The 17,741-nt window shown below is 50.3% G+C and overlaps 1 protein-coding gene across 1 annotated transcript in view; it reads right to left on the bottom strand.

Moving 5' to 3' along the window:
* Positions 1 to 17,741, bottom strand: part of LOC137604223 (pro-neuregulin-3, membrane-bound isoform) — a 124,930-nt gene that overhangs the window by 32,720 nt on the left and 74,469 nt on the right. Inside the window, exon 3 of the mRNA XM_068328226.1 lies at positions 5,254 to 5,327. Coding sequence (XP_068184327.1) covers positions 5,254 to 5,327 — 74 coding nt within the window. The remainder of the gene's footprint in view (positions 1 to 5,253; positions 5,328 to 17,741) is intronic.

Below are 17,741 nucleotides of genomic sequence, written 5' to 3'. Positions count from 1 at the left end.
TCAAACAGATTTCGGGGTTTTCTCCTCAAACCGGTCCAGACTCTCCTGGTTTTAGTCTCATCCGTACATCAAACACGTCCACCTGAAGGTTCTTCGTCTGCGTCCTGATTGGTTGGTTCTCACCTCCCACAATGCACCAGTAATTACAAAGCGGGCTGATCCCGGCGCCGACGCCAGGATGTCCTGTCCCCCCCTGAGGATTCCAAGGCGGGGGTGAAGTTTAATGAGACGTCCCCTGAGAGCCGCGTCTCCGGCGCCGTATGCTAATGTCATTACGACGCCACACACACTGTTACACACACACACACACACACACACACACACACACACACACACACACACACACACACACACTGTTACACACACACACACACACACACACTGTTACACACACACACACACACACACACACACACACCGCCCGGCGTCCTATCAGCTGTCAGACAGGAAAGGTCGCCCCCCCCCTCAGTATTTCTTCGTCTGCTGCTGACCTGCTCGTCCCGCTGTGAGAAACGCGCGGCGTTGGCCTGAACGCACAACGAGTGTGTTTGTACGTGTGGGACGAGGTCCTTCCTGTCTATTTTTATGTTTCCTCAGAATAAAGAAGCGTGGGGGGGGGGGGTCGGGGCGTCTGCAGCGACCCAGAACACGCCTCGCTTCTACTGGGTCACGGACGCCCACGCTATTCTGGTTGTTCTGTCCAGGGACCAGCTCCCCCCCCCGTGTCTTCATCACCTTAACTAACTGGACTGTCAGACTGGGGGGGGACGAGCAGGTCAGTGTGTCTCTGAAGCCATTAAGTCTGTCCAGTGGTGACCCCCCCCAGAAGGTCAGCTACATCTAAAGGGGGGCCGTGGGGGGGCTGGATCAGTCTTTCTAGGCTAAGCTACATGTAGACCACATGTGTCAAACTCAAGGCCCGGGGGCCAAATGTGGCCCTCCACATCATTTAATGTGGCCCACGAGAACAGAGGTCAGTGTCTAAAATAAATAGATCAAAAGTGTTCTTTGACTAAAACTACATTTCCCACAATGCAGCAGTTGAGTTAAGTTTAACTCTGACAAAAACATTGTCTCCTCCTCCTCTGGGCTTCTCCCTTCAGGGTCTCCACAGCCAATCAGCTGCCTCCATCTAACCCTGTCTTCTCATCCTCTTCTCTCACACCAACTACCTTCATGTCCTCTTTCACTACATCCATAAACCTCCTCTTTGGTCTTCCTCTAGGCCTCCTGCCTGGAAGTTCAGAACTCAGCATCCTTCTACCAATATATTCACTATCTCTCCTCTGGACATGTCCAAACCATCTCAGTCTGGCCTCTCTGACTTTATCTCCAGAACCTCTAACATGTGCTGTCCCTCTGATGGACTCATTCCTGATCCTATCCATCCTGGTCACTCCCAGAGAGAACCTCAGCATCTTCATCTCTGCTACCTCCAGCTCTGTCTCCTGTCTTTTCCTCAGTGACACTGTCTCTAGACCAAACAACATCGCTGGTCTCACCACAGTTTTGTACACCTTTCCTTTCATTTTAGCTGAAACTCTTCTATCACACATCACACCTGACACTTTCCTCCACCCGTTCCATCCTGCCTGGACACGCTTCTTCACCTCTTTTCCACACTCTCCATTGCTCTGGACTGTTGACCCTAAGTACTTCAAATCCTCCACCTTCTTGATCTCTTCTCCCTGTAACCTCACTCTTCCACTTGGGTCCCTCTCATTCACACACATGTACTCTGTCTTACTGCGGCTAACCTTCATTCCTCTCCTTTCCAGGACAAACCTCCACCTCTCTAGCTTCTCCTCCACCTGTTCCCTGCTCTCACTACAGATCACAATGTCATCTGCAAACATCATAGTCCATGGAGATTCCTGTCTGACCTCGTCTGTCAGCCTGTCCATCACCATAGCAACAAGAAGGGGCTCAGAGCTGATCCCTGATGCAGTCCCACCTCCACCTTGAACTCCTCCGTCACACCTACACACACCTCACCACTGTCTTACAGTCCTCATACATGTCCTGCACCGTTCTAACATACTTCTCTGCCACTCCAGACTTCCTCATACAATACCACAGTTCCTCTCTGGACACCCTGTCATCAGCTTTCTCCAGATCTACAAAAACACAATGCAGCTCCCTCTGGCCTTCTCTGGACTTCTCTACCAACATCCTCACAGCAGATACTACGTCTGTAGTACTCTAATAACTATATTTAATTATACAGATTAAATCATTCCCATGGGCCGGACTCGGCCCGCGGCCCGCCGCCTGCTCTTGCCTTCTCCTGAGTGTCTCTCAGCTTTTTGGTCGGACTGGTTAGCAAAGCGCTAACCAGTCGAGGTGACTGATGGGGCGTGATAAAGGTGGCGCTCGGAGCAATCCCACATTTCCTGCTGCTTTATATCTGTGGGATTAAAACACCCACACAGCAGGAGGCTGTGGTCGTGTGACTGGAATTGGACGTGCATGAGTGCCGTTATCACGCGTGCTGCACGCTAACCTACCGAGCGTGTAATCGTATCTCATAAAGATGGGCTGGATTTAATTTGACTCCACATTTGAATGGGTGGAGCCTCTCTCCGTCTGCGGGCGCCGAGGCGACGCGTGTTCTCCACTGGAGACGGAAGCGTTTAACTCCAGCTTTGTCGTGGTAGAACCACAATATTTGGTCTTCACGTCTGACTGAGGACAGAGTTTGTTTTCTGTGCAGACGAGAAAGAAACACGTACGGCTGTAAGGAATGGAACGCGTCTCAGACGGAACGCCTCTCAGACGGAACGCCTCTCAGACGGAACGCCTCTCAGACGGAACGCCTCTCAGACGGAACGCCTCTCAGACGGAACGCCTCTCAGACGGAACGCCTCTCAGACGGAACGCCTCTCAGACGGAACGCGTCTGACCTCCATGTTGGACCAGAGAAACTCTGTCTGCTCAGGACGAGCCAATCAGAGACAAGAGACGTCTCGACGTTTCCTCATTCAGAGAACAATCGAACCGGTGTGACTCACTGAGCGTGACGACATCAATCCGACGCCAAACCGACTTCAAACCAACATCAAACCGACTTCAACCCGACATCAATCCGACGCCAAACGCCTGTGAACGCGTCCGTCTGACCGTCGTCGTGGCGTCCATCCGTCTTGTATCTCGTTCTCATTCTGTTTGCGGTGCAGCCAGAGTCCTGCCCCCCCTCCGCCGGGACCCAGAGACAGTGTGATTACCCCCCACCCCCCACCCCAGAAGACATGTCCACTTTCATCCCCCCCTTGCTTTCCTTCCAATGAGGCGGCGGCGAGCCAGAGGCGGTTGGCAGCTCCACCCGGCCTGCTGGTGACCCCCCCCCTCTGGCAACGCTGTGGTGGGGGCCCATCTGAGGCCTGGTCCACTTAGTGTGGAGACGAGCTGGATGGAGAACTGTCAGCTGGGGGGGAGGTCTGAAAGAATGGCATGGAGGAGGTGAGGGGGGGGCATCAGGAGGGATGGATAGGGGTGGGGGGCGGGGGTTAGATCCAACACGACACACTGAGGCATCCTGGGAAATCAGGGTTTGATGAGCTCTGAGCAGCGATGGAACGACAAGACTATCAGGGGGGACCAGCCCCCCCCCACATTTACACTTACTGACTGTTAGAAGCAGAAAGAAAAGGGGGGGTCAATAAAAAATAAACCGTTAGATTATCAGACAGTTTGAAGAGAAGAAAAAGTTCAGCACTAAAGTAGGAGGTTAAAGAAAGAAAGAAGGAGGGATGAGCGATGGAGGAGAGAAAGGAGGTCATGTGATGCTGATTAATGGACGGATGATCAATAACTGACAGAAGATGAATAGAACTCGTTTCTATCGTCTCTAAAATGGATCAGAGGACAGAAAAAAACGCTTCATGGTCAGAAAAACAGGAACGCTTGTTATTACAGACGCCCACGCCTGATTGGTTGGAAGCTGCACCACCTTGTTTCTTTACTGACCGCCCCCCAGGTTCGTTTCAACACAACAACAACAACAACAACACATCAACAACATCACTACAAAAACACACCAACAACACATGTGTCAAACTCAGGGCCCGGGGTGCCAAATGTGGCCCCCAAGAGCATAAAAGGTCAGAGTGTCTAAAAATAAATACGTCAAAAGTGTTCTTTGACCAAAACTACATTTCCCACAATGCAGTAGTTCATCCCATCTTAACTCTGACTAAATGTAGTGAACAAAGTTGATGTCCTAACTTGTGTCTGATGTTATTTTTTCTTTATTGATTGATAGTTTGATCCTTGATTGATGGAGTTCTGTGGGTTTAATAACCTGACAAATGAAAAGGATTTATGTTAGAACAGAGAAACAAACAAACATGTTTTTTCTGTCTAACTGTAATGTTTGGAACTAGAATCAGTCAGAAATTCAGTTATTTAACATTAAGGAGTAGTTACATTTAGTTACATTACACTGAGTTACATTTAGTTACATTTATTAGTTACATTAAGGAGTAGTTACATTTAGTTACATTACACTGAGTTACATTTAGTTACATTTATTAGTTACATTAAGGAGTAGTTACATTTAGTTACATTACACTGAGTTACATTTAGTTACATTTATTAGTTACATTAAGGAGTAGTTACATTTAGTTACATTACACTGAGTTACATTTAGTTACATTTATTAGTTACATGAAGGAGTAGTTACATTTAGTTACATTACACTGAGTTACATTTAGTTACATTTATTAGTTACATTAAGGAGTAGTTACATTTAGTTACATTACACTGAGTTACATTTAGTTACATTTATTAGTTACATTAAGGAGTAGTTACATTTAGTTACATTACACTGAGTTACATTTAGTTACATTTATTAGTTACATTAAGGAGTAGTTACATTTAGTTACATTACACTGAGTTACATTTAGTTACATTAGTTACATTAAGGAGTAGTTACATTTAGTTACATTACACTGAGTTACATTTAGTTACATTTATTAGTTACATTAAGGAGTAGTTACATTTAGTTACATTACACTGAGTTACATTTAGTTACATTTATTAGTTACATTAAGGAGTAGTTACATTTAGTTACATTACACTGAGTTACATTAGTTACATTTATTAGTTACATCTGGCCCTTTGAGGACAGACATGCTGATGATGTGGCCCTCAGTGGAAATTAGTTTGACCCCCCCCCCCAACAACTCTATACGCTTACAGTTTGATTTATGGACCAATCAGAGACGACCTGAGTGAGAAGGGGGCGGGACTTACTCGGGTCAGACAGGATGGAGTCGGTCTTGGGCAGGAACTGGTCGCAGCGGATCCCCTGGTAGCCTTCTTGACACCTGGGGGGGGGGGGTAGGAAAGGATGGTTAGTTACCGAGTCAGGCTGAGCGGCTAATGGCTAACAGCTAACAGTCGAGGGGCAGTTGAGACAAACGGCAGGAAAATGTAAAGTCAGGTGAGGTGACAGAGAAAAATGGACGGTGTGATCGTCTGTGGGAGATGAGATAACCCCCCCAGCTCACATCACACAGAATAAAGGAGCGTCAACCCTCCCCCATTACGTTAGCACCTAAACCTAATGACCTTCAAACTCCTGCCTGGGCCACAGAAAGAAAACCTGAACATCTTCCTGGAGTGTCTGCTGATTCGTCTGAGACGTTTCTGCCTTCAGGCCCCAGAAGCCACCAGAGGAGCCGATTCTGATGGAGAACGCTCAATTAATGAGTGTCACAGGTCACAGTTCACAGGTCACAGTTCACGCCTCCAGCAGTTAATGAATCCTGAGACCAACCAGTGGCTCTGAAGGAAACGTCCTCCAAAAAATAAACCTCCAGTCTGAACCGGATTTTCTCGTCCTCTGGGGACAAACTGGAGTTTCTCTACATCCATCATCATCCATCATCATCCATCATCATCCATCCCTACATCATCATCCATCCCTCCATCATCCATCCCTCCATCCCTCTGTTTCCTCCTCTCTTTCTTTCCAATCATAACGAATGACCACTGGACCTGATGACATCACTTCCTGCTGCCCTGAACCAGCTGAACAGACTGACATCAGGTGACCTTCATCGCTCCAATTAGAGGGGAGGAGGAGATGAGAGGAACGGAGAGATAACGGCGTGAAGCTGTGGACGTGTGGCGCTCATTAACGCCACCGAGGAAGAGGAGGAGCCTTCATGGGTGAAACAGGTGCTTTGAGGCGACACAGACACGCCCTCTTGTCGTCTGCAGGAACCCAATCAACAGGAAGTTCCTTCACAAAACAAACTCTCGATCTGAGCGCCGACATCAGAACGCCTCGGCAGTGCGTGTGAGGCTCACAGACGTGTGAGGCTCACAGACGTGTGAGGCTCACAGACGTGTGAGGCTCACAGACGTGTGAGGCTCACAGACGTCTGAGGCTCACAGACGTCTGTGAGCCTCAGACGTGTGAGGCTCACAGACGTGTGAGGCTCACAGGTGTGTGAGGCTCACAGACGTGTGAGGCTCACAGACGTCTGAGGCTCACAGACGTCTGTGAGCCTCAGACGTGTGAGGCTCACAGACGTGTGAGGCTCAGACGTCTGAGGCTCACAGACGTCTGAGGCTCACAGACGTGTGAGGCTCACAGACGTGTGAGGCTCACAGACGTGTGAGGCTCACAGACGTGTGAGGCTCACAGACGTGTGAGGCTCACAGACGTCTGAGGCTCACAGACGTGTGAGGCTCACAGACGTGTGAGGCTCACAGACGTGTGAGGCTCACAGGCGTGAAGCTAAGAATGGATGAGGGGGGTGCGGAGCCTCCTCATTAGCGCCGCGGCCGCTAATTAAAAGAAAACAGGAAGGCAGTGACTGCATGTGTGTGTGTGTGTGTGTGTGTGTGTGTGTATGTGTGTGTGTGTGTGTGTGTGTGTGTGTGTGTGTGTGTGTGTGTGTGTGTGTGTTTGTGTGTGATCACGAGGCTCTCACTAGCGGGGGGGGAATATATATATAAACATGCCGCCTTTAGGATGATGAATTCTTGCAAAGGGAGGTGTGAAAGTCTGCACAAAGAGACGCATCCATATGCATGAGGGAGTGTGTGTAGGGTGTGTGTAAAGTGTGTAGTGTGTGTAGGGTGTGTGTAGAGTGTGTAGTGTGTGTGTAGAGTGTGTAGTGTGTGTAGGGTGTGTGTAGAGTGTGTAGTGTGTGTAGGGTGTGTGTAGAGTGTGTAGTGTGTGTGTAGAGTGTGTGTAGTGTGTGTAGAGTGTGTGTAGGGTGTGTGTAGAGTGTGTGTAGAGTGTGTAGTGTGTGTAGTGTGTGTAGTGTGTGTAGAGTGTGTGTAGGGTGTGTGTAGAGTGTGTGTAGGGTGTGTGTAGAGTGTGTGTAGAGTGTGTGTAGAGTGTGTAGTGTGTGTAGGGTGTGTGTAGAGTGTGTGTAGAGTGTGTAGTGTGTGTAGAGTGTGTAGAGTGTGTGTAGGGTGTGTGTAGAGTGTGTGTAGAGTGTGTAGTGTGTGTAGTGTGTGTAGAGTGTGTAGTGTGTGTAGTGTGTGTAGAGTGTGTGTAGGGTGTGTGTAGAGTGTGTGTAGAGTGTGTAGAGTGTGTGTAGAGTGTGTGTAGAGTGTGTGTAGAGTGTGTGTAGAGTGTGTGTAGAGTGTGTAGTGTGTGTAGGGTGTATGTAGTGTGTGTAGAGTGTGTGTAGAGTGTGTGTAGAGTGTGTAGTGTGTGTAGTGTGTGTGTAGAGTGTGTGTAGAGTGTGTGTAGAGTGTGTGTAGAGTGTGTAGTGTGTGTAGTGTGTGTAGAGTGTGTGTAGGGTGTGTGTAGGGTGTGTGTAGGGTGTGTGTAGAGTGTGTGTAGAGTGTGTGTAGAGTGTGTAGAGTGTGTAGTGTGTGTAGTGTGTGTGTAGAGTGTGTGTAGAGTGTGTGTAGAGTGTGTAGTGTGTGTAGTGTGTGTAGAGTGTGTGTAGGGTGTGTGTAGAGTGTGTGTAGGGTGTGTGTAGAGTGTGTGTAGAGTGTGTGTAGAGTGTGTAGTGTGTGTAGAGTGTGTAGTGTGTGTAGTGTGTGTAGAGTGTGTGTAGGGTGTGTGTAGAGTGTGTGTAGGGTGTGTGTAGAGTGTGTGTAGAGTGTGTGTAGAGTGTGTAGAGTGTGTAGTGTGTGTAGAGTGTGTGTAGAGTGTGTGTAGAGTGTGTGTAGAGTGTGTGTAGAGTGTGTAGGGTGTGTGTAGAGTGTGTGTAGAGTGTGTGTAGAGTGTGTAGAGTGTGTAGTGTGTGTAGAGTGTGTGTAGAGTGTGTGTAGAGTGTGTGTAGAGTGTGTGTAGAGTGTGTAGGGTGTGTGTAGAGTGTGTGTAGAGTGTGTGTAGAGTGTGTGTAGAGTGTGTGTAGAGTGTGTGTAGAGTGTGTGTAGAGTGTGTAGTGTGTGTAGGGTGTGTGTAGAGTGTGTAGTGTGTGTAGAGTGTGTAGTGTGTGTAGGGTGTGTGTAGTGTGTGTAGTGTGTGTAGTGTGTGTAGTGTGTGTAGGGTGTGTGTAGAGTGTGTAGTGTGTGTAGAGTGTGTGTAGAGTGTGTAGTGTGTGTAGGGTGTGTGTAGAGTGTGTAGTGTGTGTAGAGTGTGTAGGGGAACATCTCGCCGTCACACACACTTCCTGTTCGGGGTTAGTAAACGTGTCACAAACCGTCTTCATGGACCGGCGTCAGGATGTCCTGTCTGCACCTGAAGGCACCGCCCAGCTGCTTTATAAAGGGGGGGTTCATTCCACTGGAGCTACACAATAACAGAGTGCCTTGCTCAAGGGCGCCTCAGCAATCCACCACCAACACACTCCACCACCAACACACTCCACCAACACACTCCACCAACACACTCCACCAACACACTCCACCAACACACTCCACCAACACACTCCACCAACACACTCCACCAACACACTCCACCCCCCCCCTGATGGAACGCTGACGAACGCGACCCGTCGGTTTCACCGGTGACTCGCTGCTCGGCGGTTTGTTTAATGAGACTTCAAAGGATCCTAGAGATGATTACCTTCTCCTCCAATGAGATTCCAGATCGCTCAGCGCTGCGCTCCAATCAGACGTCCTCTCACTGACAGGAAATGGAAATGAAAAGCGAGGAGAGTCGAGGAGCGGTGATTGGAATGCAATCAGGAGGCGGCGGCCAAACGGTGTGTCACTGTACTCAAGTGTGTGTGTGTGTGTGTGTGTGTGTGTGTGTGTGTGTGTGTGTGTGTGTGTGTGTGTGTGTGTGTGTGTGTCTGTGTGTCAAACACAGCTCCATCTTCATTCATCCATCCAAACATTTTCTCTTAATGCTCAGCCTCTGAGGGGCAGTTTTTGGGGGGGGGGGTCAGAGGGCAAGAACAATGACTTAGGGGCGGGGCTTGGACACAGGTCATGAGTTCTGACCTCTGACCCCACACACGTCTGGGTTCACCTCTGACCATTCTGGAGAAACGGAGACGCTGACGACAGATCATTTGCTTTATTCTGAAGGGCCACAGTTACCCCCCCATCGCCTGTCGGGCGTCGCCCCCCAGGCGTGACGGCAGAGAAAAATAGTGATGATCGACACAAACAGAGACGACATTTCATCCACTCCCCCCCCCCTGATATATATTAACGTTTTACAGCGGCACCACTTATCTCTGCGTCTCATAGTCCCCCCCCCCCCCCCACGCCGCCGTGATTAGACGGATCCCTCGCCGTCTCCGCCGCTGCGTCAGGAAATATCTACTCGTCGCATCTGAACGTTAAAATTGGAGGTTCTGGTACTTACACCAATTAAATTAGCCGTTATCTCCGCCGGCGACGAGCGACTGGTGGGTTAATCCCCCCCCCGAACGCATCAGCAGACAGTGTTTAGATAATAGTTGGGTTTGGTCACACGGAACGGGACGCCACCATAAAACCTCACGCCAACAGGACGTTTGTGTCAGAGACGTTCGTCCTGAGAAAACACTCTGACCTCTGACCTCTGGAGTCCGTCGGGATAATCAGATAATTAAAGTTGCCCCCGTTTGGCTCCCGCCTCGAATTTTTCTTAAGTCCATTTGGAAATGCGTTGTCGGGGTGGAAGTGTCACTTTTCACGCCGGCGACCCCGTTAGAGGGCGTCGGCTCAGCGGCGTCCGGGGGGGGCGATAGTTAGGAAGTTATAAACCCTCTAAAACGGGATTTAAATCCTCAACGTGGATTAACTCCAGTACCACCAAACAGGAAGTGGGATGCATCAGTGCAGGAACAAACAGGAAGTGGGATGCATCAATGCAGGAACAAACAGGAAGTGGGATGCATCAATGCAGGAACAAACAGGAAGTGGGATGCATCAATGCAGGTACAAACAAGAAGTGGGATGCATCAATGCAGGAACAAACAGGAAGTGGGATGCATCAATGCAGGAACAAACAGGAAGTGGGATGCATCAATGCAGGAACAAACAGGAAGTGGGATGCATCAATGCAGGTACAAACAAGAAGTGGGATGCATCAATGCAGGAACAAACAGGAAGTGGGATGCATCAATGCAGGAACAAACAGGAAGTGGGATGCATCAATGCAGGAACAAACAGGAAGTGGGATGCATCAATGCAGGAACAAACAGGAAGTGGGATGCATCAATGCAGGAACAAACAGGAAGTGGGATGCATCAATGCAGGAACAAACAGGAAGTGGGATGAATCAATGCAGGAACAAACAGGAAGTGGGATGCATCAATGCAGGTACAAACAGGAAGTGGGATGCATCAATGCAGGAACAAACAGGAAGTGGGATGCATCAATGCAGGTACAAACAGGAAGTGGGATGCATCAATGCAGGAACAAACAAGAAGTGGGATGCATCAATGCAGGAACAAACAGGAAGTGGGATGCATCAATGCAGGTACAAACAGGAAGTGGGATGCATCAATGCAGGAACAAACAAGAAGTGGGATGCATCAATGCAGGAACAAACAGGAAGTGGGATGCATCAATGCAGGAACAAACAGGAAGTGGGATGCATCAATGCAGGAACAAACAGGAAGTGGGATGCATGAAGCTGCAGGAACGGCCCTGAGGACACATTCATGGCTGCGCCTGTCCAGGCAGATGCAAAACGGTTGAAAATGCATCATTTCCATTTTATTTCTGCTGTAAAGATAAATTTTACGATTCAAATCCTCGACTCGCTCACGACAAACGGGTGTTCTTTTTGTGTTTCTAGCGATGAAACGTGTCGTATCCGCGTCACGTGACCGTACAAGGCCACGTGTGACATCGATTTAAACACAATCACAACATGACTGATTGGTGATGATGAAGACGTCCTCCCCATCACCATGAAGGGCCGTTAAAACATTTCTTTCTTTAACTGGTCATAATTAGCATCTCTGTTAGCATATGAAAGTCGCGCTAACGAGGAGGAGAGGCGCGGCGGCGATCAGCTGACAGATGAAAGCGAATCCCGGCTGACGGAGGAAGAGGATGTGATCCGCATTCATGCATGAAGCCACGCTCCCGGCGTTGCCCTCTGGGTGAACCCCCAGCAGAGCAGGATGGCTGCTCCCACCTAACTTTAACACTTCACTCTCAACGCAAATTCAGGATGAAAGAATCCTCATCTGTTGCCATGGAAACACATTTCCAGGCTTCCTCACCTGCATTCACCCGGAGCTCCAGAGTTCTGCCGTTTTACGCCGGATTAAAACACGGATAAGACAAACACTCAACACGCAGTTCCCCATTTCGTCCACTAGTGGGATCCTTTCCTGGTCCACACTTTCTGATTGGTGCTCGTTTTCAATCTCCGGAGCAAAATGGAATTCACCATTTCTCTGAGCACACGATGAAAAAAATTAAAACGTCAGTCGTCCCATTAATATTCATGATTACTAATAAAAATTGAAATGAAAGAAATTCAATCCACACTTTGCAGAAACGCGTAGAAGTCAAACTGAAAGGGGGGGGGGGCTGTAACTTCTGCCCTGTGGAACTTCAAGCTGCGATTCAGATTTCCAATCAGAGTAATTTGGTGATTGATGTCGGCGAGTTTTAATTAGAAAAAGAGGACGAAGAAAAGAAACTGGAGGTCAGGCCAAGTCTGGAAGGAGCCCCCCCCTCAAATAAAGTCAATGACTCTAACGAGAATCAACTGGAACTCAAAGGATTAACCCCCCCAAAGACCTGAACAACAAGCCCCACAGACCTGAGGAAGGGGACCTCCAGCCCACGCTTTAAAGGGTTAATTTTTTAGCAGCTAGCGTTATGTTGTTAGCATTAGCTTTAGCCTTCCAATCTCAGCGTTCCTTCATCCAATAACATTTCATTTAAATATCATTTGTTTAATAAATCACATTATGCTGGTGTATTAATGATGATGATGGTGATGGTGATGATGATGATGGTGATGATGATGATGGTGATGGTAATGATGGTGATGGTAATGATGGTGATGATGGTGATGATGTTAATAATGATGATGGTGATGATGATGATGATGATGATGATGGTGATGGTAATGATGGTGATGATGGTGATGATGTTAATGATGATGGTAAAGATGCTGATGATGATGGTAAAGATGCTGATGATGATGGTAATGATGATGATCCATCCATCCATCCATCCATTCTCTTCCGCTTATCCGGGGTCGGGTCGCGGGGGCAGCAGCTTAAGCAGGGAAGCCCAGACTTCCCTCTCCCTAGCCACTTCATCCAGCTCCTCCGGGAGAATCCCAAGGCGTTCCCAGGCCAGCCGGGAGACATAGTCTCTCCAGCGTGTCCTGGGTCGTCCCCGGGGCCTCCTCCCGGTAGGACGTGCCCGGAACACCTCACCAGGGAGGCGTCCAGGAGGCATCCTAACCAGATGCCCGAGCCACCTCATCTGGCTCCTCTCGATGCGGAGGAGCAGCGGCTCGACTCTAAGTCCCTCCCGGATGACCGAACTCCTCACCCTATCTCTAAGGGAGAGTCCGGACACCCTACGGAGGAAACTCATTTCGGCCGCTTGTATCCGGGATCTCGTTCTTTCGGTCACGACCCATAGCTCGTGACCATAGGTGAGGGTAGGAACGTAGATCGACCGGTAAATCGAGAGCTTTGCCTTTCGGCTCAGCTCCTTCTTCACCACGACAGACCGATACAGAGTCCACATCACTGCAGACGCTGCACCGATCCGCCTGTCGATCTCCCGTTCCATCGTACCCTCACTCGTGAACGAGACCCCAAGATACTTGAACTCCTCCACTTGGGGCAGGATCTCATCCCCAACCTGGAGAGGGCACTCCACCCTTTTCCGACTGAGGACCATGGTCTCAGATTTGGAGGTGCTGATTCTCATCCCAACCGCTTCACACTCGGCTGCGAACCGTTCCAGTGAGAGTTGGAGATCACGGCTTGATGAAGCCAACAGCACCACGTCGTCTGCAAAAAGCAGAGACGCGATACTGAGGCCACCAAACCGAACACCCTCAACGCCTTGGCTGCGCCTAGAAATTCTGTCCATAAAAGTTATGAACAGAATCGGTGACAAAGGGCAGCCTTGGCGGAGTCCAACCCTCACTGGAAACGAATCCGACTTACTGCCGGCAACGCGGACCAAACTCTGACATTGGTCGTACAGGGACCGAACAGCCCTTATCAAGGGGTCCGGTACCCCATACTCCCGAAGCACCCCCCACAGAACCCCCCGAGGAACACGGTCGAACGCCTTCTCCAAGTCCACAAAACACATGTAGACTGGTTGGGCGAACTCCCATGCCCCCTCAAGGACCCTGCGGAGGGTGTAGAGCTGGTCCACTGTTCCACGGCCAGGACGAAAACCACACTGCTCCTCCTGAATCCGAGATTCGACTTCCCGACGGACCCTCCTCTCCAGAACCCCTGAATAGACCTTACCAGGGAGGCTGAGGAGTGTGATGCCCCTGTAGTTGGAGCACACCCTCCTGTCCCCCTTCTTAAAAAGGGGGACCACCACCCCAGTCTGCCAATCCAGAGGCACTGTCCCCGAAGTCCACGCGATGTTGCAGAGGCGTGTCAACCAGGACAGCCCCACAACATCCAGAGCCTTTAGGAACTCCGGGCGGATCTCATCCACCCCCGGGGCCCTGCCACCGAGGAGCTTTTTAACTACCTCGGTGACCTCAACCCCAGAGATAGGAGAGCCCGCCTCAGAGAACCCAGACTCTGCTTCCTCATGGGAAGGCGTGTCTGCGGGATTGAGGAGGTCTTCGAAGTATTCTCCCCACCGAGTCACAACGTCCCGAGTTGAGGTCAGCAGCTCCCCATCCCCACTATATACAGTGTGGATGCTGCACTGCTTCCCCCTCCCGAGACGCCTGATGGTGGACCAGAATCTCTTCGAAGCCGTCTTGAAGTCGTCCTCCAAGGCCTCACCGAACTCCTCCCACGCCCGGGTTTTTGCCTCAGCAACCACCAAAGCCGCATTCCGCTTGGCCTGCCGGTACCTATCAGCTGCTTCAGGAGTCCCACAGGCCAAAAAGGCCCGATAGGACTCCTTCTTCAGCCTGACGGCATCCCTTACCGCTGATGTCCACCAACGGGTTCTGGGGTTGCCGCCACGACAGGCACCGACCACCTTACGGCCGCAGCTGCGGTCGGCCGCCTCGACAATGGAGGCGCGGAACATGGTCCACTCAGACTCAATGTCCCCCGCCTCCCCCGGAACGTGAGTGAAGTTCTGCCGGAGGTGGGAGTTGAAACTCCTTCTGACAGGGGATTCCGCCAGGCGTTCCCAGCAGACCCTCACAATACGTTTGGGTCTGCCAGGTCGGACCGGCATCTTCCCCCACCATCGGAGCCAACACACCACCAGGTGGTGATCGGTTGACAGCTCCGCCCCTCTCTTCACCCGAGTGTCCAAGACATGCGGCCGCAAGTCCGATGACACGACCACAAAGTCGATCATCGAACTGCGGCCTAGGGTGTCCTGGTGCCAAGTGCACATATGGACACCCTTATGTCTGAACATGGTGTTCGTTATGGACAGTCCGTGACAAGCACAGAAGTCCAACAACTGAACACCGCTCGGGTTCTGATCGGGGGGGCCGTTCCTCCCAATCACACCCTTCCAGGTCTCACTGTCATTGCCCACGTGAGCATTGAAGTCCCCCAGCAGAACGATGGAATCCCCAGTGGGAGCGCTCTCCAGCACCCCTCCAAGGACTCCAAAAAGGGTGGATACTCTGAACTGCTGTTTGGTGCATACGCACAAACAACAGTCAGGACCCGGCCCCCCACCCGAAGGCGGAGGGAGGCTACCCTCTCGTCCACCGGGGTGAACCCCAATGTATAGGCACCAAGCCGGGGGGCTACAAGTATACCCACACCTGCTCGGCGTCTCTCACCATGGGCAACTCCAGAGTGGAAGAGAGTCCAACCCCTCTGGAGAGGACTGGTACCAGAGCCCAAACTGTGTGTGGAGGTGAGCCCGACTATATCTAGTCGGACCTTCTCCACCTCACACACCAGCTCAGGCTCCTTCCCTGCCAGAGAGGTGACATTCCACGTCCCAAGAGCCAGCTTCTGTAGCCGGGGATCGGATCGCCAAGGTCCCTGCCTTCGGCCACCGCCCAGCTCACAATGCACCCGACCCCTATGGCCCCTCCCACAGGTGGTGAGCCCATGGGAAGAGGGACCCACGTTGTCCTTTCGGGCTGCGCCCGACCGGGCCCCATGGGTGCAGGCCCGGCCACCAGGCGCTCGCCTTCGAGCCCCACCTCCAGGCCTGGCTCCAGAGGGGGGCCCCGGTGACCCGCATCCGGGCAAGGGAAAACGTGTGTCAGTGTTTTTTGTCATCATATGGGGTCTTTGAGCAGTACTTTGTCTGGTCCCTCACCTAGGACCTGTTTGCCATGGGTGACCCTACCAGGGGCAGAAAGCCCCAGACAACTTAGCTCCTAGGATCATTGGGACACACAAACCCCTCCACCACGATAAGGTGACCACTCAAGGAAGGGTAATGATGATGATGATGATGGTAATGATGATGATGATGATGATGGTGATGATGATGATGGTAATGATGCTGATGATGATGGTAATGATGATGATGATGATGGTAATGATGATGATGATGGTAATGATGATGATGATGATGATGATGATGATGATGATGATGATGATGATGATGATGGTGATGGTGATGACAATGATGGTGATGATGATGGTTGTGATGATGGTGATGGTGATGATGGTGATGGTGATGGTGATGATGATGATGATGATGATGATGCTGGTTTATTGTCAGAGAACAGATGAAGACTTCCTCTGGACTCGACCTCGAATTCCTGTGTCGGATGCAAATGGAATCCAACGAAAACGACCGACGGGACAGACGTTAGAAACACGACCGGGGTGTGTTACATGGAGCCAGAGATAAATGAAGGGTTAATATAGTAAAACATGAGGTCAGTGTGTGTGTGTGTGTGTGTGTGTGTGTGTGTCTTGACCTTTCTCTGAACCTTTCCTTCTGATGTAATCCACTTAACCTAAAATCTTGGTTGCAAACACAGACACCTATGAGGGAAACGCTTGCAGCTGATTGGACGAACATCTCAAACAAAACAAGTTCACCAGTTTCACATCAGTGTGTTGTGATGGAGACAAGCAAGGAGCGTGACTTTTACCACGTATGCTTGACTTTTACTATGAAAGCTTGACTTTTGCTGCAAGCAAGACTTTTACCATGAGAATGCCTTGTACTATGAGTGTGATTTACTATGTAAGCATGACTTTTACTACAAGCTGGAGTATGTGAGTATGACTTGTACTACGTAAGCGTGCCTTTTACAGTGAGCGTGACTTTTACAATGTAAGCGTGACTTTGACAACTAGCATGACCTTCAGATCGAGCGTGACTTTTGTGAACGGCGTCCGTCACGTCGCTGCCATCAGCCGTCCTGATGGATGCCGCTGCAGGACTCACATCAATTCATTAGACTCCCACTGAAATGCACTGCATGTCATGATGATTATTTTTCTTCTAATCACATTTTGCCTGACCCCTAATAGAAAAACATCCCATAATAAGCATGCACAATGCTTCAGATGTGAGCGCCTTTCATTCCATCGTACTCTCGTACTCTGGGCTGTAGTAATCAGACATCATGCAAGGCCTGCAGAGACGGCATCAGTCGCCATGGATAGCAGAAAATTGAAAAACCCAGAGTTTACAGTGTGTGTGTGTGTGTGTGTGTGTGTGTGTGTGTGTGTGTGTTGTACATGTGTGTATGCATGATTCCTGCTATAGCCAGCGTTAACTTCCCTCAGAACCATGCTTCAGTCTTCACGCCCAGCCCGGCTGAAGCTCTCCTGACACGTTTCAGAGCATCTCCACAGGGGACGGAGCAGGAAGCCTCGGTGGATCTCCATGACAACAATTCAAGCAGCAGAGATGCTGACAGGCCAACAGGCCGGCCAATGGCAGGTGTTATTAAAATGAGCGTGACTTTTACTTCATAACCACGACTTTTACTACGAGCGTGACTTTTACTGACTTTTACTACGGGCGTTGTCCTGTCGGACTCTGCCCTCCACACCTCCGGCCGTTACCACGGTGACGTCCACGTGAGCCGGACTGCGGTGGAAGCGGCTGACAGTGATGGAAGACGCGGAACTTGAAAACATAGGAGGCGTGGGATCGCTGGTGAACACAGCCGGGACAGAGACAAATGCTTTCCGGACTCCGGGCTGGAACCAGAGGCAGCAGCAGGAGTTTCAGAGCAGAGCAGGAACTGTGGCTGCTTTCATTTTCTGGAGCTTCTTTTATTGATCTTGTGAAGCAACAGC

Source organism: Antennarius striatus, chromosome 11 (genome assembly GCF_040054535.1).
Source record: "Antennarius striatus isolate MH-2024 chromosome 11, ASM4005453v1, whole genome shotgun sequence".
Lineage (NCBI taxonomy): Eukaryota > Metazoa > Chordata > Actinopteri > Lophiiformes > Antennariidae > Antennarius > Antennarius striatus.
This window is presented reverse-complemented; position numbering and strand designations above follow the sequence as displayed.